This window comes from Fundulus heteroclitus, chromosome 6 (assembly GCF_011125445.2).
Source record: "Fundulus heteroclitus isolate FHET01 chromosome 6, MU-UCD_Fhet_4.1, whole genome shotgun sequence".
Lineage (NCBI taxonomy): Eukaryota > Metazoa > Chordata > Actinopteri > Cyprinodontiformes > Fundulidae > Fundulus > Fundulus heteroclitus.
The window spans coordinates 19,376,196-19,390,107 of NC_046366.1; the positions used below are offsets into that span (position 1 = coordinate 19,376,196).

Here is a 13,912-nt window from a genome sequence, read left to right on the forward strand (position 1 = left end):
CTGAGCTTACTGGTCATTTATAGTGTGTTTATTATATATATATATATATATATATTATTATTTATATATATATATATATATATATATATATATATATATATATATATATATATATATATATATATATATATATATAAACTCAAAGGAGTAACACTGTGTAGCAATACATTTCCGGTACTTCAGAATGTTTTTACCCAGCTGGGACAAGGTTTAATATAAAAAGAAAAGAAAACCTCAAACAGTTTGATATCGAAGCCTTTTCCCCGTGCAGGACACGGCCTCCTGCGTTTTCAGGTCTGCTCATGTTACCTCTCAGCTGTCTCTGTGTTGTTGTTTTTTTTTTTTTTTTTGTCGTGATAGTACGAACCCCTGAGCTCGGTACGAGTGAGTCCGTCTACTGTGTCCAGAACCGTTCTGTGTGTGTGTCTGTGCGCGGGAGAGCCCAGATTTTTGGGGTATCAGGTAAACAGTTTGTAGTCTTAATACTGCACTGATATTTAAAATAAAAAAAAAAGGCATGCTATGGCTCGGTCAGCCTCCTGGATCAAACGCATCCTGATGCTACATTATGTAAGAGTTTACTGTATAGTACTTGCAGACACACAGATATTTAGATTAATGTGTGTGTGTGTGTGTGGGGATGGGGAGGAAAGTAACACTAACACTTTGGAACAACCTCTAGCGATACACATGTGATCCCTTTGACAGTAGTCTGCAAATAATGTTCTTTTTTTTTCAAATATACATGTATATGAGTCTAGGGAGTGGAAAATAAGCTGTGAGGTTGATCAAAGTGGAGATCAGGATTCAGACGAGAAATGATGTGATCCATCGTTGCTGGCTTCAGTTGTTCTGTACTGCAACCATTTCCTACCTTCACATCCCTTTAAAAATAAAAGCACCAGCATCATGTTTCAGCTACACGTGTGCAAGCATCGTTATTATACCAACGAATCCAGATGGTCACGGCTGCGAGAAAAGGAAAAAAAATCTTCAGTCGGCTTCAGGTCTTCGCAAACACTATGACATTTTATTCTTTTTTTTTTTTTATGAAATATATTTTAATGCCTTATCTACAAGTACAGAAAATGCAATTTGTAAAGTGCAGAGATGAATGCCTGGGGGGCAAATGATCAAAACACCATTTTAGGATCGGGTGTTTTCTCTCTACTCAATAATAGATCAGAGAAGCTCCATCATAACCCCCCTCACATTAGCTCTGCTGCCAACTAATGGTTAAAATTTTAATTTCATACAAAGAAAATCTCATTTCAACCCAGAGGCTCAGACTGAACAAGTTAGTCACAGGTAATGTGCAACTCAGGTGATGGCTAAGTTAGCATTAGCATAAGAACAGGCAAATATAGTGACTGCTAACCAGGGGTTAAATAAAATCTTGTTTTATTAAAAAAAAAAGAAGGTAAAAATAGGACAAGCAGCCTTTTTAGTTTTGCACTTTTCTTTTTCATAAGTGCAATCATTATTTAAAATGTCTCCCAGTAACATTTAAAAATAAAAATGAAGAACATGTACTTTTAACCAGGTATTTGAATCATTCCACCAGATTAAGTTCTACGTCCCAATTAATTATTGTTAATCAGCCTAAAAAAACCTCAAAAATCATTCATTTTATTTGAATGCATAGTTTGATGCATTCCAGTGAATTGTATTACTTGTGAATTCTTAACATGCAAAAAAAAAACAAATACCTGTGTTAAATATTACAGAACACAAACAGAAACCCCCTGTTTGATTTATTCAGATGTATTACTCTTATATGAATATAGAACATCTATAAAACCTGCACCCAGACTAATCTTCAGAATACGTCGATTAAGTGTGTTAGAAGATTAGTTTACACAAAGATCCCAATTTGAAACATTTAAACTGTCCATTAACAGGCGTACAAATATGTCATAAAGGCTTTAACATTAGATTAAACAACACATGTCAATATTAAGTAATGTACAGGTGCATCTCAGTAAATTAGAACATTGTCAAAAAGTTAAACTCCTATAGATTCAGCCAGGGAGGGATCTATTTGAAATGTTTATTTGAATTTTGATTATTAGTTACTGAAAACCCAAAAATGTCTTCCTCAAAAACATAGCTATTAAAATCAGAAGCAATTTGAATACAGAAATGTTCTTGCCTACATACTAATGGGGATGATAATTGACATGATAGGATCACCTTCCATATGGCTCGAAGGCTGTTTAAAGACACTGCTGAAGAAGTCGCCTGTTGAGCGCGCTTTATAAAGGCATATACCTGGAAGATTAAGTGGAAGGAAAAAATATGGAACCATATTCTAATTTACTTAGATGCACCTGTATTTTTATGAGCAAGTAATCTAAAATCAATGTTCCATGGAGGGTCTGCAACTTTGAACGGAACAAATTAAAAGTGGTGTTTGCTTTTGGAAACTACATCTTTAAAGGATGTTTGTAGGTACTACGGACAAAACAGCTTCCCTGGCTGCCGGCATATCGGAATCCTAACCTTTTGTTTTTTAAATTTTATTTAGGAGTCCTGACCTCTCCGACTGGGTTGTAGAACGCTGTTAACCTGGACATACCCCATTCCCAGCTCCTGCTTTTGATTTCTGAGGCAAATAGAATTACATCTTTCTAGTATTTGTAGACACATGTAGAGGGAAATTTGTTTTGATCACACACACACATATATATATATATATATATATATATATATATATATATATATATGGTTCTGAGCACACATTTTTTATTGAAATTACTTTTTGTTTGACTCAATAATAAAAAGACAAATTTCCCTCCATACATATACACGAACTTGAGATATGAAACCATCAAGAACCACAACTCCTACCAGATGGTGGCGGTAATGCACACCTCCAGTTTTTGGCCAACCTCTAAAAACTAGGAGAAGAAGAAGAGGAGACCGACAGAATGGAGTCTAAAAGTAATGATAGGAAGAGGGGAAAATTAGGATTATAAATACATTGTTCTCATTTTTACAAAGTACAAAACTAATACATAGAATATATTAGGTGAACGCTATAGTTATACATTCATGTACAGTCGGTAGGGGTATGCACCACTAATGTTTGTGTTCTGAATAATGAAAATGATTATGCTGAATTGAAGATATCAAAGATATGGGCACATAGCTGCCGCCTGAAAAGGAAGCCAGATGTGTCCCAAATGTGATGGTGATCATAAATCCGAAGAATGTGAAAATTATGTGCAGGAAAAGTGTCTTAACTGTGGTGGTAAGTGCAGAGTGACAAAGGGAGATGTTAAATCAGGAAAGGGCGGAAAGAAAAGTTCAAACAATCAATAAGATAAGTTATCCAGAGGTAGTGAAGAGGTTGGAAAAAATTACAGTTTTATCATAAACCAGGATAAGTTTGCACTGGTTTTCAAAGGTAGGCCTATTGACTTGGAATATATAATAGTTCAAGCTTGGATTAAAAATGGGGAAGAAATAAGTTCCTAAACAGACCTGCATTTTTTTCCTTTTTTGCACCGAGGTGTTGTGAATACTAGACTGAATGGAACTGTGTGCATGTTGGCTCACTGCAGTTTAAGCAGAGACCCATTTATTACAGGTTATTTTCCTCTTTTGTGCAGTAAATGGGACTTAATGTTTAAGTCATTTTAGCTGATGTAGTACTTTGTTTAAAGGGGTACTAGCGATGGCGAGGTTGGGCGTTTTCCTAACTGGATTTGGTTAGATAACCTTTTAGTCAGCGTGCTTAGTGGTGCTGCTGCCTCTGGAGCCTTTCAGAAAAGGTGTTTATACTGACAGATATATTTTTTTATAATTTTACTTCACTAACACTACTTTATGCAGATCCATCACCTAAAATAAACATTTAAATTACAGATCGGAACAAAACAGATGAGGGGGGTGAATACTTTTGATAGGAACTATAACACGTTTTTGGACAGCGAGAGGAAGCTGGAGAAAACACTGACAACTCGAGTCTTAGCTCTTTAAACAGGCTTTATTATATAAAAGAAATCATTGATAAAACACTTGCAGGCCAGAAGCAAGATAGAACTGTTCTGTGAAGGGGAGGGAAAGACGTACACCACAACACACACCAAGAAAGAAACACAATACACAAAGCGACAAATTTGAAAACACGAGCTCAATAGTAGTAAAGCAAATCTACTTCCAGTTCCAACTAATTACATGTGTGGTAGCAAAGAATAAATGTGGACTTATCGACAAACCAAGGTAATTGGAAATAATTATTGGGCAAACGACGCTGCAATATACATTAGCAAAAACAACAGACTTGTCTTCTGTACGATACAGATCTTTTTTCTTTTTTTTCCAAACACGTCACATTTTAGTTCAACCCAAATGGGCAGAAATTTCGTAGAATGTTTCCAACCTAAATAAACGGATGTTGTAGGACGGAGCGGCGTTCAGTCGCTGACGTCCATGTCCTCTTCGTGGTGATCATCGGCGCCGTTGACCTTGGCCTGCTTGACGAGCCGGGCCGAGCCGTTGCCCTCCACAGACTGAGGAGACATGGCCGAGTCGTCTGAATCCTTCCGCTCCTCCCTTTCCTTCTCGCTGTCGTAGCCTTGTTCTTCTTCGTCATAATCTCTGGTGATCTGTAAAGAATAAAAAAAAAAAAACACGCCGGGTCATCGGATCTACTCCTAAACGATGGTGGGACTATGATACGCAGAATAACGTGTGCCACAGATACGAACCTTAATATCTCCTTTGTCTCCGTCAGATTTTCTTTCACGCTCCCGTTCACGCTCTCGTTCCCGCTCCTTGTCTTTACTTTTCTTTTTCTTGCTGGTGGAGCGTTCTCGTTCCTCGCGGACACGTTCTTTATCACTCCTGCGTTCCCGTTCTCTGTCCTTGTCCCTCTTTTTCTCCTTCTTGTGTCTGATCAGGGTGAAAAAAAAAGAAAACCCCAAATAAGACTATGAAGAAGGCGGAATAACTTTATGCAGAACCGGTGAAACCTAACAAGACCAAACCGGAGCTCCTACACTTTTCTCATGCAAAACAGATCGTCTCCCAGTTCTTCACGCTGATTTTAAAATATTAAATGTCACAGAAGAAAGAAGGGAGGAGAGGAAGTACACAAGGATGCAGCGATGTTGGGGAAGAAAGATTACAAGCGAGGAAGGCAAGATTAGATTTCAGACTACAGGACAGGAAATCAAATTGAGAGAAATATTTTTTTCCATATCCCTTTTAAATTTTTACATTTATATAGAGCTGAGGGTGGGGGTGGAAATGCAACGGTACAATACTGTTGCAGACTGAAGAAGACCTGTCAAGCATAAACAGGACACCGACCTTCGAGGGGATGGAGAGGGAGTAACTCTTCTTTTTGGAGATTTCTTTGGCGGAGACCGGCTGATGGTGCGACTTCTCCTGCGCCTGCTGTGTAGTGATCAGAAGAACAAAATAAATAAATTGTTTCATATTCATTTAGGGTTTTAGGAGGGAAGGAATACAGAAAAGACAAAAAAAAAAACGCAGTTTTTAGGGTTTGGTACTGGTCCATTTCTCCAAGTGATTAACAGCTGAGCTCCAGCAGGATGTTTACCCTTTGACCCACACAAGGCCAGAATTATGAACTCTGTAGGCCACTACTATTCCACTTTGTAAATAAACCAAAGTCGAAGGCGGCCACAGGGCATGAGCCCGTTTAACGACAGGAAGGTTCAAAGGGTTCAGAACTGCTTCCTGGATTCTTGACTTTAAAAGGCAGATTAAAAGCCTTCCTGTTGCCCTCCTACACTTTGCTCTTACTTACAAAACAGAAACTCAGCGTTCATAAGATATTTCTGGTTGCAAAAGACAAGCACGGTTATAAGGAAACTTAATATTTACCAATTTTCAGTTAAGCAGCTGACTACATGAGTAGATAGCCTGAGTAAATAGCTGATATCTAAGTGTTATACTTGTGTTACGCTGTGGTAATAAACTGAGCGGGTCCTGGCCGGCACTCACCGGCTCACGCTGCGGGACCTTCTGGCTGTACTGTAGCTTTTAGGAGGCGTTTTTGATCTCCTCCTCACTTCTTCCTTCTTTCGGTCTCTGTAGATAAACGAAACACACGGATCACCAACAAGTTCTCCGGTCGCTCGTGTCGGACAGCGGGCGCACGGTGAAGCTCTTCCACCGGGAACTCACCTGGATCTGGTTCTGGATCGCCTGCTCCTGTCTCTGGAGTGAGTGCGTCTCCTGCGGGGGCTTTTGGAGCGCCTCCTGCTCCTCGAGGCGGACCTGCGCCTTGATCTGCTCCTGGTTCGCCTGCGGCTGGAGAGCCAGAAGATTCAATTATTTATTCAGCTTACAAAAAAGGTGCCTCTATGTCCGCCGTTCCAACGACGGCCCTTACCTGTGTCTAGAACGTGACCTGGACCTCCTTCTTCTGGACCTGGACCGAGATCGAGAATGTTTCTTTTTGCTCTCCTTATCTGCAGAAAGTCAAAGCATTTCCATCTTAGACTTTTGAAACAACATAAACCATTGAATGCGTTTTATTTAGCTGCACGGAAACCAGTCGAGGCGAAACAAAAAGAAATAAAACAAAAACTTCAATTACTCACGTCCAGGTTCGATAGCAGCAGAAATTAGTGACTGAGCCTCTCTGACCCGCTTCATGGCCTCCTCGATCTCTTTATTGGACGCGTCAGCCTTGAGGCTTGCACTCAGGTTTAAACCAGCAGCCAGGGGGTTCAGTCTGTTCAAAGAAGAGCAGAGTTACTGGAGCTCGGTCAAATTCTTCCCATACATCTACATTTTTAATCTTTGCAGAGGCTTACTTTGGATCGGTCATCATCTTCAGCAACTGATCAGCAGCCTGTGAGAAGACAGAGGATGACCTAAATGTCTTTTATGCATTTTCCAATCATCTTAGCCGAGTTAAGTGGCACACAGCCCTCACCTGTGGGTTCATATTAGGTCCAGTGAATCCAAACGCTGCCATTGGATCTATGGTGTGAGCAGCAAAGGGGTTACCGCCAAGCTGAAAAACAACAAAAGTGTCACCTTAAAGGGCTTACATCAACATGTCACCAATCGCTTCTACTAAAAAAAATACAAATCACTGTGCAACAACAAAGGCAGAAATCTGAAATATTAACTTAATCTAAAAAGCAGCAGACAGGGAAAATGTTTTCACATCTTGTCATGTAACAACAAACAACGTAGTGCATGATTGTGGAGAGGAAGGAAAAAGAAGCATGTTTTTCAAATTTTAAATGAAAATTTAAATAAATACCACTTGCAACCAACTGCCTTTAGAAGTCACAAAATTAGAGTCCAGTTTAAAGCAGAGTTATGGTTTAAAACTTAGCATTTGTACATTTATTACATCATCTTCATGCTAAAAATGGAAGAATCATTGCAAAACTGCCACCCCACCAAAACACTGCCATTTAAACTCCCATCGGGGGCCAAGGGCCACATTAGACGCGGGAGCAGCCAAGGAGGCCCGTGATAACTGGAGGATCTGCAGAGATCTACATCTCTGCAGGGATCGCCTATTTACAGCTGCGCACTCCACTGATGGCATGTAGGCAACACAGCAAAACGCTTGGAAGAGGACGCTTTGGCCAACATGTAGCAGAAAACACTGGAAATCAACATAAACGCACCATTTCCAAGATAAAAACTTGCAGACTATAAAAAAAAAAAAAAAATGCATCTTTTCCTTCCATTTCACATTTATGCACTACTTATTGTCTATAAAATCCTCCAATAATGCATTAAAATGGGACTAATGTGCTGCATTTCGATATATTCTGTCACAGTTAAAAGTGTGTAATAAACTAGACGTGAAGTCTTACAGCTGGATTTGGAAGGGGATTCGGTGTCGGAAGAAGGCCTCCGCCTGGCAAAATCCCTGCAACAGCGTTAGCTGGCGCCAAAAGGGACAAAGCTTTAGCCTCATCTGGAATAGATCCTACAGCAAAATGAAAAAAAACGGGCATTAGGACACAAAGGCGACACATTGGGAAAATTCATAGAAGACGTTCTGAAAAAGAAATAAAAGAAAAAAAGTCTTCTCACTGCATTTCTTCAATTTAGGTTCAACAAAGTGGTCACATACAGATCAGAGTTCCCTAATTCAAAAAGTAATCATTGCAGTGACTTAACTATTGCTGGAATAAATCACACTATTCCAATGAACACTGCCAAGAATATATCACCTGAATGTGTTTTTTAAGTCATGAACCAAACGTTAGCAAGCACATCGGCTTCTCCAGTTGGGTGTGCCCTCAATTTTCATTTAGATGCTTACTGAAACAAGCGACTCACGCTGGCGGCTTCGCTACTAAAAAGCACACAGAGAAAAATCGAGATACACACAACAGAGAGAATTTTAAGGATTTGGCAGGAAAACTAAAAAAAGAAAAAAAAAAGCTATCAGTGTCTACTTACCAAAAACACATTTCAGAGGATTAAGTGGTTAGGCTAAATGATAAAATTCAGGGTAGGTAGCGTGCCTGCTGTACATCATAGGCTAAAAATCCTTACCTCACATTGCATCACCTCACCCCACCTTGGCAGGGGACTTGATTAATTTTTGCTACTGGAGTAATTTCTTTCAAGATATCAGCTTTACAAGAAATATAGAACACCGCTAGTTGTTTCTCTTTTTTTTTCAATTGCGCAAAATACCAAACACCTCATCATCATTTGTCTCAACCCATTCTCAAAGCAACTTATTCACAAAAAAATAAAGAAAGAAATAAATAATTAAAAAAAAAAAATCACATGACCTAAATTCGGACACACAACAGGGAAAACATTTAAACACAAGAGCACACTGGAGAGAGAAATTGCTGCAGGACACAAAACTGTTGGATGGTATTTTCTGCAGGGTCTGGTATACAGGACTGGCTGAGCCAGGAAAAAGAACTGTAAAACACAACAACAAAACAAAAAAAGACCACTGTTAAAAGAGAATATTGCACCAGCATTGTCATGTTGGATGGATATTTCAAACAATCAACAACAAGGAGTTTTATCATCAGTGACATCAGGCATCCAGTAAATGAAATGAGTTACCCTTTTTTGAAGTCCAGCTTTAGCTCACACTGAAAGAACAGGGTTATTTTACGCTGCCTCTTTCCACCAGGACCAAAGCGCTAAGGCCATGTCTAGGTCCACCTTTTGAGCAGGAATGTCTTTTGGAATATTACCAAAGCCGATATTCCCTCAGCCACAACTAATGACTAAACCTGCAGGTCGCGTGACTCCTATACTTCTTTTTGAAGCATTTTTTATCATTTGGTTGTGGTAGCAAAGGTTATTAAAAAGAGATGCACCGAGAAACTTGACTGATGACCAGAATCAGACGATTTTCTGCTTTATCAGCTGTTCAGAAACAGAAAACATACTTTTCTGATCAGTGGTTGCAATGTATGCAAGCATTACCAAGTCTCCTTCCTACCCGAGGGAAGTTTTTACTGTGGGTAGAAGACGCAAACTTCCATTTCCATAAAGAAATTAAATGTGGGGAAGTGCAGGAGGTTTAGGAGACTAACTTGCTGCGACAGCGATGAAGAGGAGGATGAGGTGTCTGATGCAGATCATCCTCGGCGGTACGTCTCTCTGGACTGTAGAGCAACTGTAGAGTCTGTACAACACCTCCTGCTGACCACTGCATTTATAACCATCACTAGTATGACATTACGGTGCTGTGGGTTGGGTATACAGTTGGTGTTGTTGGGATTTTTAATGTGCTGTCAGACATGAATTTCCCCAGTGGGGATTTATGAAGTATACATTTAACAAAGCTACACTACGAGTGGTTCTTTGCCGTTTTGCTCCATATTTGACCTTTCCAGTTGTAAAAATTAGACGTTTTTCTACATCACCAAAACAGAAGATGATCAAGAGCTGATTTCCAAAGGCACCAAGAAAGTTGAAAGTTTGGAGATTTTTCCCAACAAAGTTTTAAAGCTCGCCGTTACGGACATTTTGCCAGCATTTTAGTACGGGTGTGGATTCTCTAGGGAAGAGAACGCTGTGTAACGTATGTAACGCTAAACGTCACCAATCATACAAATGCTAGAGACCATGTAAAACGCTAACTCAGCAGTCGTTCTGTTTTTAATATGTAAAATCTTGTTTTTTTAAACCAACGCTCTCACACATGTTGGGCTGCAGCCGCTTCTAATATAAATGTCCTCCCTGGAGACTGGAAATAAATATTTGAACGCCGTCAATTATAACCGGACGAACAAAACCTGAACTGGCTAAAACCGACTTGGGCGGGTCCAGGCTTTGTAAAAAGCAGTGACCACAAGTCTCATCGGTGCATCTCTAACACAAAACCAGTATTTTTGGTAGAAACCGTTTTAGGCTGTGAACTCGGACACACTTGGGATTCTTTAAGGATTTACAACACTGTGGCTTTCAGTCAAGGTATCAACTTCTTTCGCAGCAGTGAGTCAACACACATTTAGCTGTTTTCTGAGTTCTGTCTGCATAAATATTGGCGACATAAAGAGTAAAGAATAGGGATCTTTTGCGCTGATATAACGAACGGCCAAGCAGCACTTTGAGAGGTCGACACATTGCATTTTAAGCAATGCTTCTAACAAGTCATTTACATCTGACCTTTATGCTCTAAACAACTTAAAATAAGAAAAAAAAAAGAGGGAAAGAGAAAGTCCAGGCAGAGACAGAATAGAGGACAAAATAGAGGGGTGGGGGGCTTGAATGCTTGCTGGCCTTTGCAAATGTCTACAATTCCCTGTTGGCAGGCAGACGACCATCAACGAGGGGGCTGCTTTTGCCTTCTTCACTACAAAAACCACACATACACACACACACACATACACACACAAATAACAGAGAGAGGTTTAACAGTGGATAGTCCAATATGGGGGAAAATGTACATATGGTAATGTGCTCATTCTACTTTGCTTCAGAAGTCTGAGGTGTCTGCACAGCCTGCTGCTGGGGAATGTCCAACTCCTTGTGTGTAAAGCAGAGTTTGCTATATTACATCATTTGTCTTACAAACAGCACCTGTTAACTCCAGACAAAGGGGGGGAAAGAAAACACCTGATAAGGCAGAGATAAAATCCACACACAGCAATAACAACTGCAATGTGCCGTTACCTCGGTCTACGTAAGGATTTGACAAAATAAATCTGCTTTACACGCTGTTTTACCAACCAGAAGAACCTGCGGTTTCTGTTTGAATTAATCTGCCTTCAAATTGTATAGAGAAAGAACAAACAAAACAAAAAACAACAAGGTAAGTTGAGCTGAAGAGACGGAATCCATTTTATATGATTACAGTGTTCCTTTCAGAAATAATGGCATTCATTCGAAAGGTGTAGAAATAAACGGGCAGGATGACGAGACAAACCTTCGGCAAACGGGACCACGATCAAAGCTCTGTCCACAAACACCGTATTGGTGAGATGCTGAGACACTCCCACGGACTCTGGCTCCTGGAACTTCACAAAGCAGACCCGCGACGTCACCGGCATAGGGGAATCACTGCAAATCAGAACGTTCAAACATTAAATACATGTCACAAGAACAGCTAAACCACCATCGTAAATGTTACGATCACTAAAAGACAGGGTTAGGAAATACTGATGGGCTTAATGACTACCATAAGAGGACTAAAGTCACAGCTGTGACCACCCAGAGACAGGAATCAGCCAATTCTTAATTGATTGGCTTAATCAATGATCAACAGGTCGGATAACGACAAACTGTCACTTCTTTCTGCTAATTAAATCCATCAAAAACTAAAAGCTTCCACTATTTCTGGTCTATAAACAACTCAACCAACAGCATGCGCTCTGGTGGATTTTATGATTCCATAAAAGGTTAGGGACAGACATTATGGTGGATGCAACAAATTCAGTCAAAGAATCAGCGGGTCAGATAGCAACCCATTTGTATTTAATATGGTTCTTATTACCAGAAGACAAAAAAAATGGTAGGGTAGGACCCCAGATCAATTCAAAATTACTTCAAGCTTCTTAATACTGATGGACAAATGAATTCTTAGTAGACTCACATAACCACGTAGACTGATTTTCACACAAAAAAGATTCCTAAAATTGTCTTATTATATTGAAATGTAGGTTTAAACAGATCGTGTACTGCAGTTTATCAACTGAACACGGTCTAAAGTTGGCCAAACGCAGAAAAAAATGCAACCCAGAATTGCAAAATGTATTTAACTTTACAAATAGTGCACGTTTAGTCAATAAAAAGTTCAAAATATCCTCCATAGGACGGTTCTAAGCTAGATCTTCAGGCTCTTAAACTTGACCTGGTCTGATGCATCCTGGAGGCCAAAACAACTTCTTTTTTTTCTTTTTTTTTTTTGCTGTTGTTTTAAACAGATTTCCCAAATATATAGTCTGAACTCAGTGTATGTTAATCTAATCCAGTTAACAAAATGATAAAAGAAGCAAAAATAATCCACCACAGCTATTATAAGCCTAGATATGGTAGATTTGGAACCGTCTAAAACCGCTACGCTGTATTCCAGGAAAGCTGGAAAATGTAATTATTCCGCAAATAGCGAAAATGTTTCACATCAGCTTACAGGTTTGTTTCAATAATTTTCAGTCAAGACCAGCGTGGGAATGATACACGACTGTTTGCTTTAAGCAGACCTAAGGTTGGTCGGATTTTAAAAAGAGCGGCGAGGAAGCCCTTTATGCAAATCAAATCGAAAGCTAGCTTTAGCTTTAGCATCGTGCTCTGGCTAGCACGCGGCCTGCATTTCCGTTAAACACAAATACAGCACGTTGCAGCTTCCAGAGCCCCAGAAACATGCACTTGTATTTCAATAACGTTAAAAATGCAAATAAAAAGGCGCTTGGCCAACTCACTCAGGCGGAAATAGCTTCAGTTCCTCGATGGTTCCCAGAAAGCCAAACAATGTCCTCATCTGTTCCGACGTTGTGCTCGGCGACACATTGGTCACCTGAACCACCCGCGTCGTGTAACTCATTTTAGACACAAGTACCGTTTTTTTCAGCAACAAAAAAATAAACACCCGCGTAAATTAAATTGCTTTAGCGCCTATTCGTAGCTCATTAAAAAGGTCTGTTTGCAGATAACTAGCAGAGCAAACGTCAGATGTCGACTAGAAGACGGAACGACTGCTGGACGTCGCGGCCATATTGGATAATGCTTGAATTTGGTGCGCATGCGCAAAAGGGAGCGGCAGGTTACACGCCTGTTATAGAGTTACTTTACAAAGTAACATTAGCATTCTGCTCCTCCAGCTTTGTTCTCTTTGTTGTCTGTTTGCTTGATTCAATCAGACAAATAGTAGGCATCGTATATGGAGAATTGCAGACTAGCGTGGACAATGTGAACATTACGTAAGAGGGAAAAATTAAATAGCCCCGAATGACCTACAGATGTCGCCCTCTCGTCCCCGGCAACATCTTTTTTGTTTGTTTTGCTTTTATTTTAGTTTTTTTTATTACACGGTACCTGTTTATTTCTTGCCCATGAATTTATATTTGGTTTTCACGTTGCTGAAAATAATGCCCGTGTTTTCTTTAGTTACTATATAATACAAAATAGTAATAGTACAAAATGTTTAATGTTTAGTAGGATCCATTCATTAGATGGATCCATCGAGATGGATGGATAGCTAGATGTTGGAAATATCTTGTGCAAAATTTAACTTTTCCAAATGAAAATTATCCATGGTATTCAAATTGTTACATTGTCTGAAAAGTGTGGCATACTCTGAATTAAAGTCCAATCAACTGCTTTGAGACATGAACACATTAGGAAATACACGTGTGTGATTCAGTCTCAGCATAAATACAGCTACTTTTGAAGGCATTTTAGAGGTTTGTTTGGTAATATTATAGCACTATAAAGACCAACGAAAACAGCAGACAGGTCAGAGATAAGGCTGTGGGGA

The 13,912-nt window shown here is 39.6% G+C and overlaps 1 protein-coding gene across 2 annotated transcripts; it reads right to left on the bottom strand.

Moving 5' to 3' along the window:
• Positions 1-3,977: 3,977 nt before the first annotated feature.
• LOC105935478 (serine/arginine-rich splicing factor 11) lies at positions 3,978-13,164 on the bottom strand. Of its 2 annotated transcripts, none has more exons than XM_036138260.1 (12): positions 12,858-13,164; positions 11,366-11,499; positions 7,824-7,939; positions 6,920-7,000; positions 6,798-6,835; positions 6,582-6,715; positions 6,371-6,449; positions 6,163-6,282; positions 5,980-6,066; positions 5,320-5,406; positions 4,716-4,899; positions 3,978-4,613 (listed from the first exon to the last, which is right to left on the bottom strand). In XM_036138260.1, the coding sequence occupies exons 1-12, from the start codon at positions 12,977-12,979 to the stop codon at positions 4,422-4,424; spliced, it is 1,374 nt and encodes a 457-aa protein (XP_035994153.1). In that variant the 5' UTR covers positions 12,980-13,164; the 3' UTR covers positions 3,978-4,421. The 2 variants fall into 2 exon arrangements, with proteins under 2 accessions (XP_035994153.1, XP_012731329.1); XM_012875875.3 differs by having other exon boundaries at positions 6,163-6,288.
• Positions 13,165-13,912: the final 748 nt, after the last annotated feature.